The sequence below is a fragment of the Pseudorasbora parva genome, chromosome 17 (assembly GCF_024679245.1).
Source record: "Pseudorasbora parva isolate DD20220531a chromosome 17, ASM2467924v1, whole genome shotgun sequence".
In the NCBI taxonomy this organism is placed as follows: domain Eukaryota; kingdom Metazoa; phylum Chordata; class Actinopteri; order Cypriniformes; family Gobionidae; genus Pseudorasbora; species Pseudorasbora parva.
The window spans coordinates 44917627-44943545 of NC_090188.1; the positions used below are offsets into that span (position 1 = coordinate 44917627).

The 25919-nt window shown below is 46.4% G+C and overlaps 1 protein-coding gene across 3 annotated transcripts in view; it reads left to right on the forward strand.

Moving 5' to 3' along the window:
- LOC137045462 (von Willebrand factor A domain-containing protein 5A-like) overlaps positions 1–25919 on the forward strand; it is a 69429-nt gene that overhangs the window by 7316 nt on the left and 36194 nt on the right. For all 3 annotated transcript variants that reach the window (XM_067422090.1, XM_067422093.1, XM_067422091.1), the window contains exons 3-8: positions 5545–5747; positions 9691–9913; positions 10767–10927; positions 18468–18582; positions 18677–18852; positions 25591–25679. In XM_067422090.1, coding sequence (XP_067278191.1) covers positions 5545–5747; positions 9691–9913; positions 10767–10927; positions 18468–18582; positions 18677–18852; positions 25591–25679 — 967 coding nt within the window. The remainder of the gene's footprint in view (positions 1–5544; positions 5748–9690; positions 9914–10766; positions 10928–18467; positions 18583–18676; positions 18853–25590; positions 25680–25919) is intronic.

The following is a 25919-nucleotide window of genomic DNA, read 5'->3' on the forward strand; positions in this document are numbered from 1 at the left end:
TCACCTTGAGAATTTCATCTTTGTTTCCAAATGTAGTGATTTCAGTTTTGTCTTTGTTTAACTGAAGATAGTTTCGGCACATCCAGTTGTTAACTTCATCAATGCATTTGCACAGGGAGTCAATGGGGCTGTAGTCATTAGGTGATAGTGCTAAGTAGAGCTGGGTGTCGTCAGCATAGCTGTGGTAAGCAATATTGTTCTTTTTCATTATTTGGCTCAGTGGCAGCATATACAGGTTAAACAGGAGTGGTGCTAGAATTGACCCTTGTGGGACTCCGCATGTCATGGACGTCCACTCAGACTTATGGTCTCCTATACTCACATTATAACCTCTCCCTTCTAAGACCTGAACCATCTGAGGACCATCCCAGAAAGCCCAACCCAGTTTTCCAGCCGGTCTAGAAGTATGTTGTGGTCAACAGTATCAAATGCAGCACTGAGGTCCAGTTGTACCAGAATTGATGTTTTGCCTGTATCAGTATTTAAGTGAATATCATTTATAATCTTTATGCGCGCTGTCTCTGTACTGTGATGCGGTCGGAAACCAGATTGAAAATTGTCAAAATATCCATTCAAGCTTAAGAATTTGTTCAGCTGATTGAAAACAACTTTTTCAATGATCTTGCCTATGAAGGGGAGATTTGAGATTGGTCTGTAGTTGCTCAGTATGGAGTTATCCAGATTTCTCCTTTTCAGAAGAGGCTTAACTATTGCAGTTTTAAGGGCAGTTGGAAAAGTCCCGTAGAGAAGTGAGGAGTTCACCACTTCTAGGAGATCTGCTTCCAAACAGTTATGTTAGCTAACCTATTTAAGGGCTAATGGCAAAGCTTTCTTGAAAGCTGTCTTGATTGTCAACCCATTTGAGTAAAGGTGCAAAGGTTTCTGTAAAAAATAAATAAAAGTAGTGCAGTATTGCATGCACCTAATTACACCTTTACTACCAAATTTGCATTTGACTTTTAATTTATAAATTACAGGGTTCAACGCTGAATATTTTTTCTATTGGCTCTGTGTTTTGATGTTTTAAATATGTTTAAAATATATTTATAACATATATTTATATCATTGATGTTTTGATGTTTTATATTCCTTTAAAATGTTAAATATAGATTTTATAAGTTATTTAAAATCAAAAAGAAACTTTGAATGTGACATTAAAACTGCAGTAGGTGGCAGCAAGTCACTGTTAATGAGTGAGTCAGTGAGATTCAACTGATTCATTTAAACGAATGATTCATTCAAGAAAGAAGCATTTGACTGCGTTAAAGATACACTGTGTGATATTTTTCCCCATCTAGCGGTGAAAAGGTATATGTGTCAACGGTACAGAGACTGCAGGAGACAAAGATGTTAGTTAGCAGAGTTTATTGAGCACCAGAGAGTATAACAGGGTGAAGTGCAAGGGAGCAGGTGAGAGGGAAGTCTTTGTGTAGGAATGGGAAACGCTGGAGAGTTCGCTGGAGAGTTCGTTGGAGAGTTCGTTGGAGACTTCATTGCAGAGTTCGCTGGACACACACACACTGGACTAGAAACACAGGGAGACTTGACAAGAGATGTTGGAGATCAATAGATATCTTCGCAGGAGTCCTGAGGTAAAACAGAGAGTGTTAGTACCTTCTCTTAGACGAGACCGGACAGTGACTGATAGTGTGTGTGTGTGTCTTTTGTGCTGGTGGTCATTGGGGTGATCATGAGTAGCAGGTGTGTGTGATCAGAACTCAGGAGAGGGTGTGCGCTGTGAGTGGGTGGCGTTGCAGCCTGGCATATAAGGCGCAATAATTTCGATCTTTCATGTATTCATACTCTTGTGTAATCGACGCCCCATCCTAAATAAATCTGTCTCTTCCGTGATACCCTGAAAATTTTGAATATTCCAATCTAATATGATTTCCGAACTGTAAGGTTGCCAGAATAATAATCCTCCACGGTGTGTTAATAGGCCAGAGGAGAACTGGCACCCCGACTGAGTCTGGTTTCTCCCAAGGTTTATTTTTCTCCATCACGCCCCGATGGAGTTTTGGTTCCTTGCCACTGTCGCCTTTGGCTTGGCTTGCTCAGTTGGGGACACTAAAAAATATGATTAAAGTTATTCAACTTATTATACAAATTAAAATGTATGAATGAGGTCTTATTTAATTCTATAAACTATAATACTGATCTGCCAACATTGTCTCTCTATGATAAATTAAAATAAGCTGATAACATCACTGTTTTCTCCAGTACGACTGTACAGCCAAATCTAATTTTGTCGCAATATTACCCTGTTTGACACTGTGAAGCTGCTTTGACACAATCGTGATTGTAAAAGCGCTATATAAATAAAGTTGATTGATTGATTGATTGCTTCCTTGATGTAGTTCTCCATGGCCTTCTCCTCCGGTAGGGAAAGGGGATAAATCTTTCCCCTGTGCACTGGCTCACCCGGAAGCAGGTTGATGACGCAGTCCCACACACCCAGTTTGGCCATGGGACTGGCGATCAGGGGTACTGAGGAAGGTGTGCTGGTGGATGCAGAAGTGGGCGCCAGTGGAGGTGTGGGTAGCGAGCGGCGCACGGCATCCAACAGCTCCTGGAAGGGATCCGGGGAACTCATCTGGTGCTCACGGTGTTGGTCCGGTCTTCTGTCCACGGTACAGAGACGGCAGGAGACAGATGTTAGTTAGCAGAGTTTATTGAGCACTAGAGAGTATAACGGGGTAAAGTGCAGGGGAGCAGGTGAGAGGGAAGTCTTTGTGTAGGAATGGGAAACGCTGGAGAGTTCGCTGGAGAGATCGCTGGAGAGAATCACCGGAGAGTTCGCTGGAGAGTTCGCTGGAGAGTTCGCTGGAGAGTTCGTTGGAGAGTTCGTTGGAGAGTTCGCTTGAGAGTTCGCTGGAGACTTCGCTGGAGAGTTCGCTGGAGAGTTCGCTGGAGAGTTCGCTGGAGAGTTCGCTAGACACACACACACTGGACTAGAAACACAGGGAGACTTGACGTTGGAGATCAATAGATATCTTCGCAGGAGTCCTGAGGTAAAACAGAGAGCGTTAGTACCTTCTCTTAGACGAGACCGGACAGTGACTGATAATGTGTGTGTGTCTTTTTTGCTGGTGGTGATTGGGGTGATCATGAGTAGCAGGTGTGCGTGATCAGAACTCAGGAGAGGGTTTGTGCTGTGAGTGGGTGGCGTTGGAGCCTGGCGTGTCTGTGACAATATGACCATCCAGTGAATATTTGTTTCTGTTCCTCTCAATTCTGATTTCGTTTTAACTCCTACGGTGGCCGATTTAGTCCAAGATTAACATGGCTTCCAGTTCGACCTCGTCCATGAGTGCACTCGAGTGTTAAAACACGAAAGGCAAAGCTTGAATTTACGGGTATGTTCCTCTTTGGCTGCTGTACTTTCAAGATGGAGTGGCAACATGGCGACCGCAATTCGAACCCCTCACCCGTATGTGTTTTCAATGGCAAATAATAAACTTACGAGAATACTTTATTACTTGAAAGAAGTAAATATACATTAATGAGCACATTTTTTTTTTAACTAAGAATAAACAAAAAAAGTTACACAGTGTAGCTTTAATAAGTGGGTCATTGAGATCTGGTCCTTTCACCATTGCGTGTTGCTCAAAGTCATTGCGTGTGCTGTGATCTTTGTTTGTAACTAATTTTGTTGGCAAAATAGAGCAAAAACAGGCAATATGGTGTCTAAAAAGTAAGTATCTTAATATTATCTTCTTGTTTATTGAATTGTTGTATAACATGAATATCATTTGTAATTATACTGATAATTGGAGAAAACGACACTATTTGTGTGATACTGGTTAACTTTATTAAATTATAAATATAAAACTCAAACAGGGATTTTGCCCATTATTTTGAATTTTGGGGGTATTCTAAATGCATTTTAATAGAAATCCCGCAGTAAAAGCATGCACACTAATATGCACGCGCAGTTATCATGCTAGAAAAGCCTAACGTTATATTGCAGAGTGTATGCATGCTTTCAGTAATTGTGTTTCTGTTTGGCTTTTGTAAGTTTTGTTCATGCTGGCCAGGGGCTGTACTCTCCTTATTGTCGAACCCTGAATTTCCTCACGTGGGCCGGTCAAGGATAGCCAGAGGGCCGGATGTGGCCCGCGGGCCGTACAATGCCCAAGTCTGGTTGTAACCAACTGCTCTGAGACAGAAGGTTGAAGATCCAAACGCAGTATTTATTAAAGGGTAATTCAAAGTCGTAGTCCATAAAACAGGCAAAAGGTCATACACAGGTAGGCAGTTCAATTAGGCAAACAAAACAAGGGACAGAGGCAAAAGGGTAATCCGAGACAGGCAAGAAATCCAAAGAACCAAGAAACATGAAACCATAGAAACGCTCAGAAATGCAGTTGACACTAAACAAGACTTCGCAATGAATGACAGAGATAACCAGGCTTATATAGGCAGAGGTAATGAGGTGATGAGACACAGGTGTAAACATTGCGTGCTAATGAGTCTGTGGAAAGGATTATGGGTAATGTAGTTTGTGATGGAGTGACAGTGCGGGGTGGAGTGTCCTCTTGTGGTAATCACGGGCACTCACACTGGTGCATTGTGACACTGGTTTATTGTGTGGGCTGTAACTGTTATATAGCTCTGCGTACACCTAGAATCCAACCGTCGGCAGTAATAGCGATGCTTTCTGCCTCTTTAAGCATCTGTACAACATCGGCCTTGGACTCGTTGTATAGCTTTGGGACCACCGTGCAAGAAAAATGCGTGTGTGACAGAACAGTGTGTGTGTGTGTTTCTCAGTTCCACTGAAAAGTGTGTTAAGGTGTGTGTTTCTGCAGATCTTCTGGTGTGTGTGTGTGTGTTTCCCTCAGTTCCTCTGAAGAGTGTGTTGATGTGTGTGTTTATGCAGATCTTCTGATATGTGTGTGTATGTGTGTGTGTGTGTGTGTGTGTGTGTGTGTGTTTCCCTCAGTTCCTCTGAAGAGTGTGTTGATGTGTGTGTTTATGCAGATCTTCTGGTGTGTGTGTGTGTGTGTGTTTCCCTCAGTTCCTCTGAAGAGTGTGTTGAGGTGTGTGTTTATGCAGATCTTCTGATATGTGTGTGTATGTGTGTGTGTGTGTGTTTCCCTCAGTTCCTCTGAAGAGTGTGTTGAGGTGTGTGTTTCTGCAGATCTTCTGATGTGTGTGTGTGTGTGTGTGTTTCCCTCAGTTCCTCTGAAGAGTGTGTTGAGGTGTGTGTTTCTGCAGATCTTCTGATGTGTGTGTGTGTGTTTCCCTCAGTTCCTCTGAAGAGCGTGTTGAGGTGTGTGTTTCTGCAGATCTTCTGATGTGTGTGTGTGTGTGTTTCCCTCAGTTCCTCTGAAGAGTGTGTTGAGGTGTGTGTTTCTGCAGATCTTCTGATGTGTGTGTGTGTGTGTTTCCCTCAGTTCCTCTGAAGAGTGTGTTGAGGTGTGTGTTTCTGCAGATCTTCTGTGTGTGTGTGTGTTTCCCTCAGTTCCTCTGAAGAGTGTGTTGAGGTGTGTGTTTCTGCAGATCTTCTGATGTGTGTGTGCGTGTGTGTGTTTCCCTCAGTTCCTCTGAAGAGCATCTCAGTGCAGCTGCAGGTTCGGGATCATGTGACCTCTGTCAGCTCCAGTCTGCAGTATGTGAATGAGGAGGATCGTCCGCTGGAGGCCGTGTTCGTGTTCCCGCTGCCCTCCGACGCCGCCGTCTGCCACTTCAGTGCCAAGATCGGAGAGCAGGAGATTGTGGCGGAGCTGAAGGACAAACAGAGCGTGAGTGTTGTTTTCATCTGCGACAGGTCTTTGAGTCCACAAGTCTGTCCGTTTCATTGTTAAAATGTTCACACATTATACAACAGACATTTTAGTTAACTTTCTACAGCAACCTGTGTAATTTTGGGGAGATTATACTAATGCAGGCTTTTGCCATGACATTGTTTTGAAAACTTTCCATAGTGTCTCTCAGCCTTTGAATAAAATGTGCATTTTCTTATTTATGTTCCTTTTAAAGGGGACATTCCCCTTTTTACAAGATGTAAAATAAGTCTCTGATGTCCCCAGAGTGTGTGTGGGTTAAGTTTTAGCTCATAATATCCTACAGATCGTGTTTTATAGCCTGTTGAAATCGCCACTTCTTGGGGTGAGCAAAAGCACACCATTTTGTGTGAATCCCTTTAAATGCAAATCAGCTGGTGCTCCCGGCACCCTTTCAAGAATATGACACTGCACAAATTGTGAATAAAGACAGAATGCAATGGAAATTTCAAATTCAACATTTTATTCAGAATACTATGGAATGGATTGCATTTTATATAGCGCTTTTAACAGACCCTATGGCCATCCAAAGCGCTTTACATTTTGCCTCACATTCACCCATTCATACACCTACGGCGATGTCAGCCATGTAAGGCGCCATCCAGCTTGTCGGGAGCAGCTGGGGTTAGGTGTCTTGCTCATGGACACCTCGACACTTGATCAGGTGGAACCGGGGATCGAACCACCAACCTTCCGGTTTGTAGACATTCTACATGAACCACTGAGCCACTGCCGCCCTACATACTACATACAGGTCCTTCTCAAAACATTAGCATATTGTGATAAAAGTTAATTATTTTCCATAATGTAATGATAAAATTTTTACTTTCATACATTTGAGATTCATTGCCGCCAACTGACATATTTAAGGTCTTTTATTGTTTTAATACTGATGATTAAGGCATACAGCTCATGAAAACCCAAAATTCCCATTTCAAACAATTAGCATATCATGAAAAGGTTCTCTAAACGAGCTATTAACCTAATCATCTGAATCAACTAATTAACCCTAGACACCTGCAAAAGATTCCTGAGGCTTTTAAAAACTCCCAGCCTGGTTCAGTACTCAAAACCGCAATCATGGGTAAGACTGCAGACCTGACTGCGGGCCAGAAGGCCATCATTGACACCCTCAAGCGAGAGGGGAAGACACGGAAAGACATTTCTGAACGAATAGGCTGCTCCCAGAGTGCTGTATCAAGGCACCTCAGTGGGAAGTCTGTGCGAAGGAAAAAGTGTGGCAAAAAACGCTGCACAATGAGAAGAGGTGAGCAGACCCTGAGGAAGATTGTGGAGAAGGACCAATTCCAGATCTTGGGGGACCTGCGGAAGCAGTGGACTGAGTCTGGAGTAGAAACATCCAGAGCCACCGTGCACAGGCGTGTACAGGAAATGGGCTACAGGTGCCGCACTGGACTGTTGCTCAGCGGTCCAAAGGACTTTTTTCTGATGAAAGCAAATTTTGCATGTCATTGGGAAATCAAGGTGCTGGAGTCTGGAGGAAGACTGGGGAGAAGGAAATGCCCAAATGCCTGAAGTCCAGTGTCAAGTCCCCACAGTCAGTGATGGTCTGGGGTGCCATGTCAGCTGCTGGTGTTGGTCCACTGTGTTTTATCAAGGGCAGGGTCAATGCAGCTCGCTATCAGGAGATTTTGGAGCACTTCATGCTTCCATCTGCTGAAAAGCTTTATGGAGATGAAGATTTGGTTTTTCAGCATGACCTGGCACCTGCTCACAGTGCCAAAACCACCGGTAAATGGTTTACTGACCATGGTATTACTGTGCTCAATTGGCCTGCCAACTCTCCTGAGCTGAACCCCATAGAGAATCTGTGGGATATTGTGAAGAGAAAGTTGAGAGACGTGAGACCCAACCCTCTGGATGAGCTTAAGGCCGCTATCGAAGCATCCTGGGCCTCCAGAACACCTCAGCAGTGCCACAGGCTGATCGCCTCCATGCCACGCCGCACTGAAGCAGTCATTTCTGCTAAAGGATTCCCCAACAAGTATAGAGTGCATAACTGAACATAATTATTTGAAGGTTGACTTTTTTGTACTAAAAACACTTTTCTTTTATTGGTCGGAAGAAATATGCTAATTTTTTGAGATTTTTGAGTGAGCTGTATGCCAAAATCATCAGTATTAAAACAATAAAAGACCTGAAATATTTCAGTTGGTTTGCAATTAATCTAAAATATATGAAAGTTAAATTTTTAATGAAAGTTAAAACTGAGATCAGGTGATGAGCTGGCTCTGGTGTGTTTGTGGTCAGTCTGAGATCAGGTGATGAGCTGGCTCTGGTGTGTTTGTGGTCAGTCTGAGATCAGGTGATGAGCTGGCTCTGGTGTGTTTGTGGTCAGTCTGAGATCAGGTGATGAGCTGGCTCTGGTGTGTTTGTGGTCAGTCTGAGGTCAGGTGATGAGCTGGCTCTGGTGTGTTTGTGGTCAGTCTGAGGTCAGGTGATGAGCTGGCTCTGGTGTGTTTGTGGTCAGACTGAGGTCAGGTGATGAGCTGGCTCTGGTGTGTTTGTGGTCAGTCTGAGATCAGGTGATGAGCTGGCTCTGATGTGTTTGTGGTCAGACTGAGATCAGGTGATGAGCTGGCTCTGGTGTGTTTGTGGTCAGTCTGAGGTCAGGTGATGAGCTGGCTCTGGTGTGTTTGTGGTCAGTCTGAGGTCAGGTGATGAGCTGGCTCTGGTGTGTTTGTGGTCAGTCTGAGATCAGGTGATGAGCTGGCTCTGGTGTGTTTGTGGTCAGTCTGAGGTCAGGTGATGAGCTGGCTCTGGTGTGTTTGTGGACAGACTGAGATCAGGTGATGAGCTGGCTCTGGTGTGTTTGTGGTCAGTCTGAGATCAGGTGATGAGCTGGCTCTGGTGTGTTTGTGGTCAGTCTGAGATCAGGTGATGAGCTGGCTCTGGTGTGTTTGTGGTCAGTCTGAGGTCAGGTGATGAGCTGGCTCTGGTGTGTTTGTTGTCAGTCTGAGGTCAGGTGATGAGCTGGCTCTGGTGTGTTTGTGGTCAGTCTGAGATCAGGTGATGAGCTGGCTCTGGTGTGTTTGTGGTCAGTCTGAGATCAGGTGATGAGCTGGCTCTGGTGTGTTTGTGGTCAGTCTGAGGTCAGGTGATGAGCTGGCTCTGGTGTGTTTGTGGTCAGTCTGAGATCAGGTGATGAGCTGGCTCTGGTGTGTTTGTGGTCAGACTGAGGTCAGGTGTTGAGCTGGCTCTGGTGTGTTTGTGGTCAGTCTGAGGTCAGGTGATGAGCTGGCTCTGGTGTGTTTGTGGTCAGTCTGAGATCAGGTGATGAGCTGGCTCTGGTGTGTTTGTGGTCAGTCTGAGATCAGGTGATGAGCTGGTTCTGGTGTGTTTGTGGTCAGTCTGAGGTCAGGTGTTGAGCTGGCTCTGGTGTGTTTGTGGTCAGTCTGAGGTCAGGTGATGAGCTGGCTCTGGTGTGTTTGTTGTCAGTCTGAGATCAGGTGATGAGCTGGCTCTGGTGTGTTTGTGGTCAGACTGAGGTCAGGTGATGAGCTGGCTCTGGTGTGTTTGTGGTCAGACTGAGGTCAGGTGATGAGCTGGCTCTGGTGTGTTTGTGGTCAGTCTGAGGTCAGGTGATGAGCTGGCTCTGGTGTGTTTGTGGTCAGTCTGAGGTCAGGTGATGAGCTGGCTCTGATGTGTTTGTGGTCAGTCTGAGGTCAGGTGATGAGCTGGCTCTGGTGTGTTTGTGGTCAGTCTGAGGTCAGGTGATGAGCTGGCTCTGGTGTGTTTGTGGTCAGTCTGAGGTCAGGTGATGAGCTGGCTCTGGTGTGTTTGTGGTCAGTCTGAGGTCAGGTGATGAGCTGGCTCTGGTGTGTTTGTAGTCAGTCTGAGGTCAGGTGATAAGCCGGCTCTGGTGTGTTTGTCTCTGCAGGCGCGGGATCAGTATGATGATGCTGTGAGTTCAGGTCAGCAGGCGTTTCTGCTTGAAGAGAGCGATGAGAGTTCGGATGTGTTCAAACTGAGTGTCGGGTGTTTGGCTCCGGGTCAGAACGCCGTCATCACCATCGTCTATGTGATAGAGCTCAGCATTCAGGCCGATGACGCACTGCGCTTCTGTCTGCCGGCCGTACTCAACCCCAGATACACACCTGCAGGTGATCTCCCCCCACACACACACACACACACACACACACACACACACACACACACACACACACACACACACACACACACACAGACACACACACACACACACACACACACACACACACACACACACACACACACACACACACACACACACACACACACATTTGTTTTTGTGACATATGGGGCAATTCCATAGGCGTAATGGTTTTTATACAGTACAAACCGTATTTTCTATCCTAAGCCTACCCATCACAGCAAACATTCTGCATTTTTACTTTCTAAAAAAAATCATCCTGTATTATTTATAAGCATTTTGAAAAGTGGGGGCATGGCCATGTCCTCATATTTGACCCTCTCCTTGTAATACCTATGTCATACCCATGGCATTATACACATTTGTGTCCTCATATGTCACAAAAACATGCCCCCCCACACACACACAGATCACAGGACCCCACTACCATACTCATATACAGGTTAATGTAACTGTCCTCATCTTCACAAATGTTTTTTCCTCCTGTGTATTTCTACATGACTTTAAAAAATCTGTTTTGTTTGATTTAAAGCAGTACAAATTATTAAAACATAACCAAAAAAAACATTAAAGACATAAAATCTTTTCATGAAACAATTTTTCCAAGAAAGAAGTGACTGATGTAGTCAAACCTCTTACTTCTGCAGTCACACTACCAGTCAAATGTTTGTGAAAGAGTCTGTTCTGCTCATTTATTAGATCACAAATTCCTCCAGTGTAAATCATCTGTTCTCTATGTGAATATATAGTAAAGTGTGATTTATTCCTGTGATCAAAGCTGAGTTCATTGAATGCTGACTCGTATGTGTGTGTGATTGTCTCAGCTTCAGCCGCTGGTGTTCCAGAAGTTTCCTCAGCGAGTGTTATTCCCTACACACTGTCTCTGAGTGTGGATGTGAGATCCTCTAACCGCATCTCCAGACTGGAGTCCAGCTGCCCTCTGGATCCTCTAGTTTTCCTCAATGACCAGCACACTCACGCCACGGTACTGAGTGTGTGTGTGTGTGAGTGAGTGAGTGTGAGTGAGTGTGAGTGTGTTTGAGTGTGAGTGAGTGTGTTTATGATTGTGAGTGTGTTTGAGTGAGTGTGTGAATGAGTGTGAGTGTGTTTGAGTGTGAGTGAGTGTGTTTGAGTGAGTGTTAGTGTGAGTGAGTGTTAGTGTGAGTGTGAGAGTGCGAGTGAGTGAGTGTGAGTGAGTGTGAGTGAGTGTGAGTGAGTGAGTTTGAGTGAGTGTGAGTGAGTGTGAGTGAGTGTGAGTGAGTGTGAGTGAATGTGAGTGAATGTGAGTGAGTGTGAGTGAGTGTGAGTGAGTGTGAGTGAGCGTGAGTTAGTTGCGAGTGAGTGAGTGAGTGAGTGAGTGAGTGTGAGTGAGTGTGAGTGAGTGTGAGTGAGTGGGAGTGAGTGAGTGAGTGAGTGAGTGTGTGAGTGACTGAGTGTGTGAGTGAGTGTGTGAGTGTGTTTGAGTATGAGTGTGAGTGAGTGAGTGAGTGAGTGAGTGAGTGATTGTGTGTGTGTGTGTGTGTGAGTGAGTGAGTGGGTGAGTGTGAGTGTGTTTGAGTGAGTGTGTGAGTGAGTGAGTGTGTAAGTGAGTGTGAGTGAGTGAGTGAGTGAGAGTGAGTGAGTGTAAGTATGAGTGTGAGTGAGTGAGTGAGTGAGTGTGTGTGTGTGTGTGAGAGTGTGAGTGAGTGGGTGAGTGTGAGTGTGTTTGAGTGAGTGTGTGAGTGTGAGTGTGAGTGAGTGAGTGAGCGTGAGTGAGTGAGTGTGTGAGTGTGTGTGAGTGAGTGTGAGTGAGTGTGAGTGAGTGAGTGTGAGTGAGTGAGTGTGTGTGAGAATGTGAGTGTGTGTGAGTGTGAGTGAGTGTGACTGAGTGAGTGAGTGAGTGAGAATGTGAGTGTGTGTGAGTGTGAGTGAGTCTGTGTCTGAGTGTGAGTGTGTGTGAGAGTGAGTGTGAGTGAGTGTGAGTGTGTGTGAGTGAGTGTGAGTGAGTGTTAGAGTGAGTGAGTGAGTGAGTGAGTGTGTGTTTGAATAAGTGATTGTGAGTCTGAGTGTGAGTGTGAGTGTGAGAGTGAGTGTGTAAGTGAGTGATTGTGAGTCTGAGTGTGTGTGAGTGTGAGAGTGAGTGTGAGTCTGAGTGTGTGTGAGTGAGTGTGAGAGTGTGTGTGAGAGTGAGTGTGTGTGAGAGTGAGTGTGAGTGAGTGTGACAGTGAGTGTGAGAGTGAGTGTGCGTGAGTGTGACAGTGAGTGAGTGTTAGAGTGAGTGTGAGTCTGAGTGTGTTTGTGTGAGAGAGTTAGTGAGTGTGAGAGTGAGTGAGTGTGAGTGTGAGTTTGTGAGTGAGTGTGAGAGTGAGTGAGTCTGAGTGTGTGTGAGTGAGTGTGACAGTGAGTGTGAGAGTGTGAATGAGTGTGAGTGAGTGTGAGAGTGAGTGTGTGTGTGAGTGTGACAGTGAGTGAGTGTTAGAGTGAGTGTGAGTCTGAGTCTGAGTGTGTTTGTGTGAGAGAGTTAGTGAGTTTGAGAGTGAGTGTGAGTGTGGGTGTGAGTTTGTGAGTGAGTGTGAGAGTGAGTGAGTCTGAGTGTGTGTGAGTGTGAGAGTGAGTGTGAGAGTGTGTGTGAGAGTTAGTGAGAGTGAGTGAGTGTGAGTGTGAGAGTGAGTGTGAGAGTTAGTGTGAGTGAATGTGAGTGAGATTGAATGAGTGTGAATGAGTGTGTGAGTGAGCCTGAGTGTGTGAGAGTGAGTGTGAGTGTTAGTTTAAGTGAGTGTGAGTGAGATTGAGATTGAGAGTGAGTGTGAGTGTTAGTGTTAGTGTGAGTGAGTGAGTGAGTGAGTGTGAGAGTGAGTGTAAGTGTAAGAGTGTGTGTGAGTGTGAGATTGAGTGAGTGTGAGAGTGTGTGTGAGAGTTAGTGAGTGTGAGAGTGAGTGAGTGTGAATGTGAGAGTGAGTGTGAGAGTTAGTGTGAGTGAATATGAGTGAGATTAAGTGAGTGTGAATTAGTGTGAGAGTGAGTGTGAGTGAGCTTGAGTGTATGCGAGTGAGTGTGAGTGTGAGTGAGTGACTGTTAGAGTGAGTGAGTGTGTGTGTGAATAAGTGATTGTGAGTCTGAGTGTGAGTGAGTGTGAGTGAGTGAGTGTGAGAGTGAGTGTGTGTGTGTGTGTGTGAGTTTGAGAGTGAATGTGAGAGTGAGAGAGTGAGTGTGTAAGTGAGTCTGAGTGTGAGAGTGAGTGCGAGTGAGTGTGAGTGAGAGTGAGAGTGAGTGAGTTTGAGTGTGTGTGAGTGTGTGCGAGTGAGTGCGAGTGAGAGTGATGTGAGTGAGTGTGAGTAATTGTGAGTGAGTGTGTGTGAGTGTGAGTGAGTGAGTGTTAGAGTGAGTGAGTGTGTGTGTGAATAAGTGATTGTGAGTCTGAGTGAGTCTGAGTGTGAGAGTGAGTGAGAGTGAGTGAGTGTGAGTGTGTGTGTGTGTGTGAGTTTGAGAGTGAATGTGAGAGTGAGGGAGTGAGTGTGTAAGTGAGTGATTGTGAGTGTGAGTGTGAGTCTAAGTGTGTGTGAGTGAGTGTGAGAGTGTGTGTGAGTAAGTGTGTGTGAGTGTGACTCTGAGTGTGTGTGAGTGAGTGTGACAGTGAGTGTGAGAGTGTGACAGTGAGTGAGTGTTAGAGTGAGTGTGAGTCTGAGTGTGTTTGTGTGAGAGAGTTAGTGAGTTTGAGAGTGAGTGAGTGTGAGTGTGAGTTTGTGAGTGAGTGTGAGAGTTAGTGAGTCTGAGTGTGTGAGAGTGTTAGTGTTAGTGTAAGTGAGTGTGTGAGTGAGTGTGAGTGTGAGTGTTAGTGTTAGTGTAAGTGAGTGTGAGATTGAGTGTGTGAGTGTGTTTGTCAGAGTGAGTGTGTGTAAAAGAGTGAGTGAGTGTGAGTGTGAGTGTGAGTGTGAGTATGTGTATGTGTGAGAGTGGGTTTGAGTGAGTGTGAGAGTGAGTGTGTGAGTGAGTGTGTGTAAGAGTGTGTGTGAGTGTGAGAGTGTGTGAGTATGTGTGAGAGTGAGTGAGTGAGTGAGAGTGAGTGAGTGAGTGAGTGAGTGAGTCTGAGTGTGAGTGTGTGAGTCTGAATGTGAGAGTGAGTGTGAGTGTGAGTGAGAGTGAGTGAGTGAGTGTGAGATTGAGTGAGTATGAGTCTGAGTCTGAGTGAGTGTGAGTGAGTGAGTGAGTGAGTGAGTGAGTGAGTGAGTGTGTGTGTGTGTGTGTGAATAAGTGATTGTGAGTCTGAGTGTGAGTGAGTGTGAGTGAGTGAGTGTGAGAGTGAGTGTGTGTGTGTGTGTGTGAGTTTGAGAGTGAATGTGAGAGTGAGAGAGTGAGTGTGTAAGTGAGTCTGAGTGTGAGAGTGAGTGCGAGTGAGTGTGAGTGAGAGTGAGAGTGAGTGAGTTTGAGTGTGTGTGAGTGTGTGCGAGTGAGTGCGAGTGAGAGTGATGTGAGTGAGTGTGAGTAATTGTGAGTGAGTGTGTGTGAGTGTGAGTGAGTGAGTGTTAGAGTGAGTGAGTGTGTGTGTGAATAAGTGATTGTGAGTCTGAGTGAGTCTGAGTGTGAGAGTGAGTGAGAGTGAGTGAGTGTGAGTGTGTGTGTGTGTGTGAGTTTGAGAGTGAATGTGAGAGTGAGGGAGTGAGTGTGTAAGTGAGTGATTGTGAGTGTGAGTGTGAGTCTAAGTGTGTGTGAGTGAGTGTGAGAGTGTGTGTGAGTAAGTGTGTGTGAGTGTGACTCTGAGTGTGTGTGAGTGAGTGTGACAGTGAGTGTGAGAGTGTGACAGTGAGTGAGTGTTAGAGTGAGTGTGAGTCTGAGTGTGTTTGTGTGAGAGAGTTAGTGAGTTTGAGAGTGAGTGAGTGTGAGTGTGAGTTTGTGAGTGAGTGTGAGAGTTAGTGAGTCTGAGTGTGTGAGAGTGTTAGTGTTAGTGTAAGTGAGTGTGTGAGTGAGTGTGAGTGTGAGTGTTAGTGTTAGTGTAAGTGAGTGTGAGATTGAGTGTGTGAGTGTGTTTGTCAGAGTGAGTGTGTGTAAAAGAGTGAGTGAGTGTGAGTGTGAGTGTGAGTGTGAGTATGTGTATGTGTGAGAGTGGGTTTGAGTGAGTGTGAGAGTGAGTGTGTGAGTGAGTGTGTGTAAGAGTGTGTGTGAGTGTGAGAGTGTGTGAGTATGTGTGAGAGTGAGTGAGTGAGTGAGAGTGAGTGAGTGAGTGAGTGAGTGAGTCTGAGTGTGAGTGTGTGAGTCTGAATGTGAGAGTGAGTGTGAGTGTGAGTGAGAGTGAGTGAGTGAGTGTGAGATTGAGTGAGTATGAGTCTGAGTCTGAGTGAGTGTGAGTGAGTGAGTGAGTGAGTGAGTGAGTGAGTGAGTGAGTGAGTGAGTGAGTGAGTGAGTGTGAGTCTGAGTGTGTGAGTGAGTTAGTGTGTGTGAGAGTGAGTGTGTGAGAGTGAGTGTGAGTGAGTGTGACAGTGAGTGAGAGTGTAAATGAGTGTGAGAGTGAGTGTGTGTGAGTGTGACAGTGAGTGAGTGTTAGAGTGTGTGTGTGTGTGTGTGAGAGAGAGTTAGTGAGTGTGAGTGTGAGAGTGAGTGTGAGAGTGAGTGTGAGAGTTAGTGTGAGTGAATGTCAGAGAGATTGAGTGAGTGTGAGTGAGCTTGAGTGTGTGAGAGTTTGTATGAGTGTTAGTGTAAGTGAGTGTGAGTGTCAGAGTGAGTGTGAGAGTGAGTGAGTGAGTGAGTGAGTGTTAGTGAGTGTTAGTGAGTGTTAGTGAGTGTGAGTGTTAGTATTAGTGTATGTGAGTGTGAGAGTGAGTGTTAGTGTAAGTGAGTGTGAGAGTGAGTGACTGTGAGTGTGAGTGTGAGTGAGCTTGAGTGAGTGTGAGTGTTAGTGTAAGTGAGTGTGAGAGTGAGTGAGATTGTGAGTGAGTGTGAGTGAGAGTGTGAGTATTAGTGTATGTGAGCGTGAGCGTGAGCGTGAGAGTGAGTGTTAGTGTGAGAGTGTGTGAGAGTGAGTGTGTGTGAGATTGAGTGTGAGTATTAGTGTAATTGAGTGTGAGAGTGAGTGTGAGAGTGAGTGTAAGAGTGAGTGTGAGAGTGTGTGAGTGTGAGTGTGTGAGTGAGTGTGAGTGTGAAAGTGAGTGTGTGTGAGAGTGTGTGAGTGAGTGAGTGAGGGAGTGAGTGAGTGAGTGATTGAGTGAGATTGAGTGTGAGTGTGTGTGAGTGAGAGTGAGTGTATGAGTGAGTGTGGGTGAGTGAGTGAGTGTGATTGTGCGTGAGTGTGAGTGTGAGAGTTAATGTGAGTGAATGTGAGTGAGATTGAGTGAGAGTGTGTGAGAGTGAGTGTGAGTGAGTGAGTGTTAGAGTGGGTGAGTTTGTGTGTGTGTGTGAATAAGTGATTGTGAGTCTGAGTGTGAGTGAGTGTGAGAGTGAGTGAGTGTGAGAGTGAGTGTGTGTGTGTGTGTGAGTTTGAGAGTGAATGTGAGAGTGAGGGAGTGAGTGTGTAAGTGAGTGACTGTGAGTCTGAGTGTGTGTGAATGTGAGTGAGTGTGAGTGAGTGAGTGTGAGTGAGTGAGTGTGAGTGAGTGTGACAGAGAGTGTGAATGAGTGTGAGTGAGTGTGACAGTGAGTGAGTGTTAGAGTGAGTGTGAGTGTGAGTCTGAGTGTGTTTGTGTGAGAGAGTTAGTGAGTTTGAGAGTGAGTGAGTGTGAGTGTGAGTTTGTGAGTGAGTGTGAAAGTGAGTGAGTCTGAGTGTGTGTGAGTGTGAGAGTGAGTGTGATTGAGGCTGAGAGTTAGTGAGTGAGTGAGAGTGAGTGTGAGTGAATGTGAGTGAGATTGAGTGAGTGTGAATGAGTGTGAGAGTGAGTGTGAGTGAGCTTGAGTGTGTGAGTGAGTGTGAGAGTGTGTGTGAGTAAGTGTGTGTGAGAGTGAGTGTGAGTGTATGAGTGTGAATGTAAGTGTATGAGTGAGTGTGAGTGTGAGAGTGTGTGAGTGAGTGAGAGTGAGAGTGAGTGAGTGTGAGAGTGAGTGTGAGAGTGAGTGTGAGAGTTAGTGTGAGTGAATGTGAGTGAGATTGAGTGAGTGTGAGAGTGAGTGTGAGTGAGCTTGAGTGTGTGAGAGTGAGTGTGAGAGTGAGTGTGAGAGTGAGTGTGAGAGTGAGTGAGTGAGTGAGTGAGTGAGTGAGTGAGTGTGAATGTGAGTGTGAGTGTGAGTATTAGTGTATGTGAGTGTGAGAGTGAGTGTTAGTGTAAGTGAGTGTGAGAGTGAGTGTGAGAGTGAGTGAGTGTGAGTATGTGTGAGAGTGGGTTTGAGTGAGAGTGAGAGAGTGTGTGAGTGAGTGTGTGTGAGAGGGAGTGTGTGTGAGAGAGTATGAGAGTGTGTGAGTATGTGTGAGAGTGAGTGAGAGTGAGTGTGAGAGTGAGTGAGTGTGAGAGTGAGTATGTGTGAGAGTGGGTTTGAGTGAGTGTGAAAGTGAGTGAGTGTGTGAGAGTGAGAGTGAGAGTGAGTATGAGAGTGTTTGAGAGTGAGTGATTGAGTTATTGAGTGAGTGAGTGAGTGAGTGAGTGAGAGTGAGCGTGAGTCTGAGTGTGTTTGAGTGTGAGTGAGAGAGTGAGAGAGTGAGAGAGAGTGAGTGTGTAAGTGAGTGATTGTGAGTCTGAGTGTGTGTGAGTGTGAGAGTGAGTGTGAGTTTGAGTGAGTGTGAGAGTGTGTGTGAGTAAGTGTGTGTGAGAGTGAGAGTGAGAGTGAGTATAAGAGTGTGTGAGAGTGAGTGATTGAGTGAGTGAGTGAGTGAGTGAGAGTGAGCGTGAGTCTGAGTGTGTTTGAGTGTGAGTGAGAGAGTGAGAGAGTGAGAGAGTGAGTGAGAGTGAGTGTGTAAGTGAGTGATTGTGAGTCTGAGTGTGTGTGAGTGTGAGAGTGAGTGTGAGTTTGAGTGAGTGTGAGAGTGTGTGTGAGTAAGTGTGTGTGAGAGTGAGTGTGAGTCTGTGTGTGTGTCTGTGAGTGAGTGAGAGTGAGTGTGAGTGTATGAGTGAGTGTGAGAGTGAGTGTGAGTCTGAGTGTGTGTGAGTGAATGTGAGAGTGTGTGTGAGTAAGTGAGTGTATGAGTGTGAATGTAAGTGTATGAGTGAGTGTGAGTGTGAGAGTGTGTGAGTGAGTGAGAGTGAGTGAGATTGAGTATGAGTGAGTGTGTGAGTGGGAGTGTGAGCGAGTGAATGTGAGTGTGTGAGAGAGAGTGTGAGTGTGTGAGTGAGTGTGTGAGTGAGTGAGAGTGAGAGTGTGAGTGAGTGAGAGTGAGAGTGAGAGTGAGAGAGAGAGTGAGGGAGTGAGTGAGAGTGAGAGTGAGAGTGAGAGTGAGTGAGTGAGAGTGAGTGAGTGAGTGAGTGAGAGAGAGAGTGAGTGAGAGTGAGTGAGAGTGTGAATGTGTGAGTGTGAGTGTGAGAGTGAGTGTGAGTGAGTGAGTGAGTGTGTGAGAGTGTATGTGAGAGAGAGTGTGTACAGTTCTTATGCATTACCGTCGCAGTGTCCTGAAGCCTGTAGTGTGTGTGCAGGCGAGTCTGAGCGCGGGTCACCGCTTTGATAAGGATGTGGAGCTGCTTCTGTACTATGAGAACAGCCATCAGCCCAGTGCTGTGGTGGAGGCCGGAGCGGCCGCGGCTCACACAGGTGCAGCTTTCTGTTTGTACATGAATAAATATACTTTTATACAGGATTCAGGCCATTTGCAGCCTCTTACCCTGGTTACACATCTCTGTTTCAGGGACTCTGATGGGCGACCCCGTGCTCATGATCAGTTTGTACCCAGAGTTCCCTGCGGATGTGATGTCATCATTGGCGTCTCAAGGCGAGTTTGTCTTTGTGATTGACAGATCCGGCAGTATGGACTGCATGATGCACAATGGGAAAGACGCGAAGATGCGCATCGACAGTGCTAAAGTAAGACTTAGGATTTCAGATGTGACATTTATATTGATGTATTGAGCAGTCCCTCCAGGTTTTCATGATTTTTGGGGGGGATTTTTGCGATCAAAATGACTGATTTTGTGGTAATTTTCAGAAATTTGCGAAAGATTTTGCATTGTTTTTTAATAATTAGGATACCACATTTACCATATTATGCATTATGTTCGATGCACAATAGTCACACCCAACAACAGAACAAACAAAATGCACAAATCTAGTTTATTTTGGTATCTTACTAAAAAAGGCTAGTCCAGTGGTTCAGCTTTACATGATCTCTTAGGGTGGGAAATATCTGGAAAAGTAAATCACAGCAATAAGCAATTGCCTAATTTAAGTAAAAAGTTCTCAAATAATTAATTAAGCAAGTAAATAATTAGTCATAAAATAAGAACTAATAAACAAATGATAGGAGGATAAATAAATACAACATAGATACAGATACAAACCATTCTTTAGGTTTAAGTATCGGCTACTGTGTGTTTTTCCAGGTGTTGTTGTTTGATGGGTGTAGGACTATAGGATTAGTCTATATTAGGTGATTTCACTTTAAAGATTACTGCCTACATGTAACGGATTCACAGAGGCAGGATTCAATTGCAAGTAATTCAGTTTATTTGACAGAATGTGTCACAGAAGTCAAAACTCAGAACACTGATGAAGTCCGGATAAGACGGAGCAGTGAGAGAGGCTCTGTTGGCGACACGGGCAGGCTGTGAGCAGCTGTGACTCGGGAGGTCGGTACAGGTAATCCGGGAAGGGATCCAGCGTTTCACGGAAGGGGGAAACGACAACCAACACGGAGACACAAGGGGAAACATCCAACAACGCTCTGACAAAGACAAGAGAGAAACAGAGAGACTAAATAGGGTGAAGGTGATGAGTTGCAGCTGGTGCAGGTGATCAGCCACAGGTGCGTGATGAGCCAATCCCAGGCTCCGCCCTCACCTACATTCAACACGCACCCAAGAGTGAGACAGGGAATCCATGAACCGTGACAGTACCCCTCCCCCTAGGAGCGTCCCCTGACGCTCCCAGCCGACCTTACCTGTTGATTGTAATCATCAATAAGGGAGTGATCCAGAATGTCCCTAGCAGGAACCCAACTTCTCTCCTCCGGACCGTAACCTTCCCAGTCCACCAAGTACTGGAAACCGCGTCCCCTCCGTCTAGAATCCAGAATGCGATTAACCGAATATGTTGGTTCCCCATCTACGAGTCGCGGCGGTGGGGGAACCGGGACTGGCGGATTAAGGTGGGAGTGAAAAACAGGCTTGATTTTGGATACATGGAAGGCGGGATGAATCCTCCTGTACGCCGGAGGGAGTTTGAGGCGGACTGTCACCGGACTAATGATCTTGGTGACAGTGAACGGGCCGATAAATTTGGGAGCAAGTTTATTAGATACAGAGCGGAGAGGAATATTTTTGGTAGAAAGCCACACTTTTTGACCCACGACGTAAACGGGAGGCTTAGACCGGTGGCGATCGGCTTTAGCCTTGGTGCGCGCTCCCACCTGGAGCAGAGTCTTACGGGCTCTGGTCCATGTGCGATGACACCTCTGGATAAAGGCGTGAACAGAGGGGACCGCGACCTCGGAATCCAGACTAGGAAAAATAGGTGGCTGGTAACCTACACTACACTCAAATGGCGAAAGGCCCGTAGATGACACTGGTAACGAGTTATGAGCGTACTCAACCATAGAGAGTTGTTGGCTCCAGGATGAAGGATTCTTGGATACCAAACATCGCAAAACTCTTTCCAGATCCTGATTGGCTCTCTCGGTCTGACCGTTGCTTTGGGGGTGATAACCCGAAGACAGACTAACCGTGGCTCCTAGTAATTTACAAAACTCCTGCCAAAATTTGGACACGAATTGGGAACCTCTGTCGGAGACCACGTCCATCGGGAGGCCATGTAACCGAAAGACGTGGTCTACTACAGATACCGCTGTCTCCTTGGCTGAGGGTAATTTGGGCAAGGGAATGAAATGTGCTGCCTTCGAGAATCGGTCCACGACGGTCAAAACGACCGTCTTGCCCTGGGAGGGCGGGAGGGCGGTAACAAAATCTAGAGCGATGTGGGACCAGGGTCTCGAAGGAACAGACAACGGCTGAAGTAACCCATGAGGAGGTTGGTTAGATGTCTTACCAACTGCACAGACCGAGCAAGCCAAATCAAAACTGCGAATGTCGCGAGCCATCAGTGGCCACCAAAATCGTTGCTTTATTAAACTGCTAGTGCGGTTTACCCCTGGATGACAAGCAATGTTGGAGCAGTGACCCCATTTGAGGACCTCGGATCTTAACCCCTCCGGAACGAACAAACGACTCGGTGGGCCGCCGGGCGGGGGCGTTACCCCTTCTAAGGCCACTTTGACCTTCGATTCGATCTCCCATGTGAGTGTAGAGATAACTATCTTCTCTGGTAAAATACACTCGGGAGTAACCGGGCGTTCGGAAGCATCAAAAATACGAGATAAAGAGTCGGGTTTGATGTTTTTAGACCCGGGGCGGTACGAGAGAACAAAGTCAAAACGTCCGAAAAAAAGTGCCCACCGAGCCTGACGGCCAACCACTCTCTGTTACCAATGTCATAATTGCGTTCGGCAGGAGAAAGACGATGGGAGAAAAACGCGCACGGGTGCATCTTGTCATCTGAGGGAGAGCGCTGTGAAAGAACCGCTCCTACCCCCACCTCTGACGCGTCGACCTCTACCACGAACTGACGTGTGGAATCAGGGGCGACTAAGATGGGAGCCGAAACAAAGCGGCTTTTCAGTTTGGCGAATACAGCCTCGGCTGTATCGGACCACCTGAACGTCGTTCGGGGAGAGGTCAAGGCAGTCAGAGGTGTGGCTAGTTGGCTGAAATTGCGAATAAAACGCCGATAGAAATTGGCAAACCCCAGAAACCTCTGTAGGGCCTTACGGGAATCTGGACTTGGCCAATCCATCACAGCCTTAACCTTGTCGGGATCCATGCGCATTCCCTCCAATGACACGATGTACCCTAAAAAAGGAACAGACTGTGCATGAAAAGCGCATTTCTCCGCCTTGACAAAAAGCCCATTCTCTAGCAACCTCTGAAGCACTCGTCTGACGTGTTGAACATGTTCCTGGAGAGACGAAGAAAAAATCAAAATGTCATCCAGGTAGACATATATGAATTGGTCGACCATGTCTCTCAACACATCATTGACGAGTGCCTGGAAAACCGCTGTGGAGTTGGAAAGGCCGAAAGGCATGACCAAATATTCAAAATGCCCCCTGGGGGTGTTAAATGCGGTTTTCCATTCATCCCCCTCCCTGATGCGAACCAAATGATAAGCGTTACGTAAGTCCAACTTCGTGAAGACGGATGCTCCCTGTAACCTCTCGAAAGCTGAAGACATCAACGGCAAAGGATAGGTATTCTTTACCGTGATGTTATTCAGCCCTCGGTAATCAATGCAAGGTCGCAGAGAACCATCCTTCTTCCCCACGAAGAAGAACCCCGCCCCCGCTGGAGAAGAGGAAGGGCGGATGAATTTGGAGGCTAGAGTATCAGAAATATATTTCTCCATGGCCTCCCTCTCTGGAATAGAAAGAGAGTATAGTTTGCCCTTAGGCGGAGACTTACCTGGGAGTAAATCTATAGCACAGTCATAGGGACGATGCGGAGGAAGAGAAGCAGCTCGGGACTTACTGAACACTTCCTTCAGGTCGAGGTACTCCGGAAGCACGTTAGACAGATTCACCGTCTCACTCTGAAAAACAGAACGAGACACAGACGAACAAGCAGACACCAAACAAGACTCATAACATTTATCACTCCACGCAGACACAGAGTTTTGTCCCCAGTCAACCCTTGGATTGTGTAACTCCAGCCAAGGGTGACCGAGGACAACGGGAGCCAAAGGGGAGTCCAGGATGAAAAATGAAATGCGTTCAGTGTGGTTGCCGGAAGTGATCAGTGTAAGTGGTTCAGTAGTGAATGAAATGTCAGGGAGAATTTGTCCGTTGAGTGCGTTGACAGAAATGGTGTTCTTGAGTGCAATGGTGGGTATGTTGAGTTTATGAGCCAGGGCAGAGTCAATGAAGTTACCTTCCGCTCGAGGAGGGCGAGGCTGGAATAATCCTGAGCTGCCCACAGCAATCTCACCGGGAGGAGAGTGGAGGATGAGGTCCTTTCCACGGAGATCCCGCCCGACAGTAGCCTTCCTTTTACCGCCGGGCGTGGTCTTTTACCGGGCAGGAGTCTAGCAGGTGTCCGTTCCTGCCGCAGTACAGGCAAAGACCACGGGATCTCCGTCTCGCCTTCTCCTCCCGGGAGAGCCGAGCTCGACCCACCTGCATGGGCTCCGGGTTGAAGGTGTAGCTGACCGCATCCGTAGCGCTGGCCTGAGGGCATTCGACACTCCCATGCTGAGGCTCCATCCTGGACCTCAGCCGACTTAGACGAGCGTCCACCCTCAACGCAAGATCGATGAGACCGTCGATCTTCTCCGGAAGGTCGATGGTAAAGATCTCCTTCTGGATGCGGTCAGCCAGCCCATGCAGGAACATGTCCCACTGTGCCTCCTCGTTCCACTTGCACTCGGCGGCCAGGGTGCGGAACTCGATGGAATAATCTGAGACCGAGCGGTTACCTTGACGGAGCTCTGCGAGTTGACGTGCCGCTTCTCTTCCGGTCACCGCTCGGTCAAACACCCTTCTCATCTCCGCCGCCAGCGTCTGAAACAAGGAGCAGCATGGATGTTGATTTTCCCACACCGCCGTTCCCCAAAGTGCGGCTCGTCCGGAGAGCAGGGTGAGGACGAATGCCACCTTGGATCTTTCCGTGTTGAAAGTCTGCGGTTGAAGAGCGAAAAACAAGGAACACTTGGTAAGGAAGGCTCTGCAATAATTGCTCTCACCGGCATAACTCTCGGGGGTAGGCAGACGTGGTTCCGGTTGCTGCGATGCGGATGGTGTGTGGGGAATCGGCGGTGGGTCGGGCACAGTGGGACCGACGAGTTGCTGCATCTGTTGGGTCAGCTCGGCCACCCGTGCCACCAAGGTGTGTACTGCCTGTCCTGTGGCAGTTAAGTTCGCCTCCTGCTGGTCCAGTCTCTCGTTGCTGCTGGTCAGTAGGGCATTGATACTCGCTGAATCCATGGTTGGTCAGAGCGTTCTGTAACGGATTCACAGAGGCAGGATTCAATTGCAAGTAATTCAGTTTATTTGACAGAATGTGTCACAGAAGTCAAAACTCAGAACACTGATGAAGTCCGGATAAGACGGAGCAGTGAGAGAGGCTCTGTTGGCGACACGGGCAGGCTGTGAGCAGCTGTGACTCGGGAGGTCGGTACAGGTAATCCGGGAAGGGATCCAGCGTTTCACGGAAGGGGGAAACGACAACCAACACGGAGACACAAGGGGAAACATCCAACAACGCTCTGACAAAGACAAGAGAGAAACAGAGAGACTAAATAGGGTGAAGGTGATGAGTTGCAGCTGGTGCAGGTGATCAGCCACAGGTGCGTGATGAGCCAATCCCAGGCTCCGCCCTCACCTACATTCAACACGCACCCAAGAGTGAGACAGGGAATCCATGAACCGTGACACTACAGTAATACACGGACCCAATACTGTCACACGTCCCAAACTTATTCAATCAATCAACTTTATTTATGCAGTGCTTTTACAACGCCGATTGTGTCAGAGCAGCTTCAGTGTTAAACAGGACAATACTGCAGCAGAATTAGATTTGGCTGTACAGTCGTTCTGGAGTAAACAGTGATGTTATCAGCTTATTTTAATTTATCAGAGAGAGACAATGTTGGCAGATCAGTATTATAGTTTATAGAATTAAATAAGACCTAATTAATACATTTTACTTGCATATTTAGTAGAATAAGTTGGATCATCATTTTAGTGTCCCCAGCTCGAGACTCTTGAGACTCAAGACAAGACGCACATTTAGGCATAATCATGTGTGTATTTGATTTTGATTGTTCAAGGGCATTAAGGCTATACACAGAGCAGATATCTGTCCTCGCGAGCGCATCCTCAGACATCGGCCCGTGTGTCAGAAGCGAATTCGGCTTGACACAGTGCGTTTATTAACTCTGTTTTAGTGTTATCGCATATATCATACCTTTATTTGGTCATTTATTCATCTTAAGTAATCAATTCGCCCAGTCCTTGGCACTTATATGTGAAACGGCAGATGAGAAAGATTCACTTTGGCTTTCACAAAGATCGCGTACCGCACATGCGCCACAATGCAAACACATTTAAAAAAAAAATTCAATTATTGGTAACACTTTAGTATGGGGAACACATATTCACTATTAACTACGACTTTTACCTCAATAAACTCCTAATTTACTGCTTATTAATAGTTAGTAAGGTAGTTTTGTAGCGTTTAAGTTTAGGTATTGGGTCAGATTAAGAGATGTAGAATAAGCTCATGCAGAATAAGGCATTAATATGAGCTTTATAAGTGCTAATAAACAGACAATATCCTAGTAATAATCATGATCATCAGCAACTAGTTAATAGTTAATAACTGAACCCTAAAATAAAGTGTGACCAAATAATTTTTGGTGATTATTTCACGGTGAAATGACAAATTATGCAGGATTGCAAACAAATGCGACATTCTGCTGATTTTGAGTGTACTCAGCGATGGCAGAAAAACGGGAGGGACTGATTGAGTTACTGCACTCACTGCACATGTGCTTCTCTAGGACACGCTGCTGCTGCTGCTGAAGAGTCTTCCCATGGGATGCTACTTCAACATCTACGGATTCGGCTCGCACTTCGAGTCCTTCTTCCCGTCAGTAACCCGTTCACACTTACATACAGTTAGCGGGAGTAAAGCTGAATGATTATCTGCTGTCCGAGGGGGTGGGCTCGGAGCTCGGTTAGGACTAGAAGTGTGGAGAAGGGGTGGTGGAGGGATGCTGATAGACTGGCAACGGATTGAGCTGAGACTGCTGAATATACAGGTCTGGAAAAATTAAGAGGCCACTGCAATATTTTCTTAAATCATCATCTCTACAAGTATGGGCGTCGG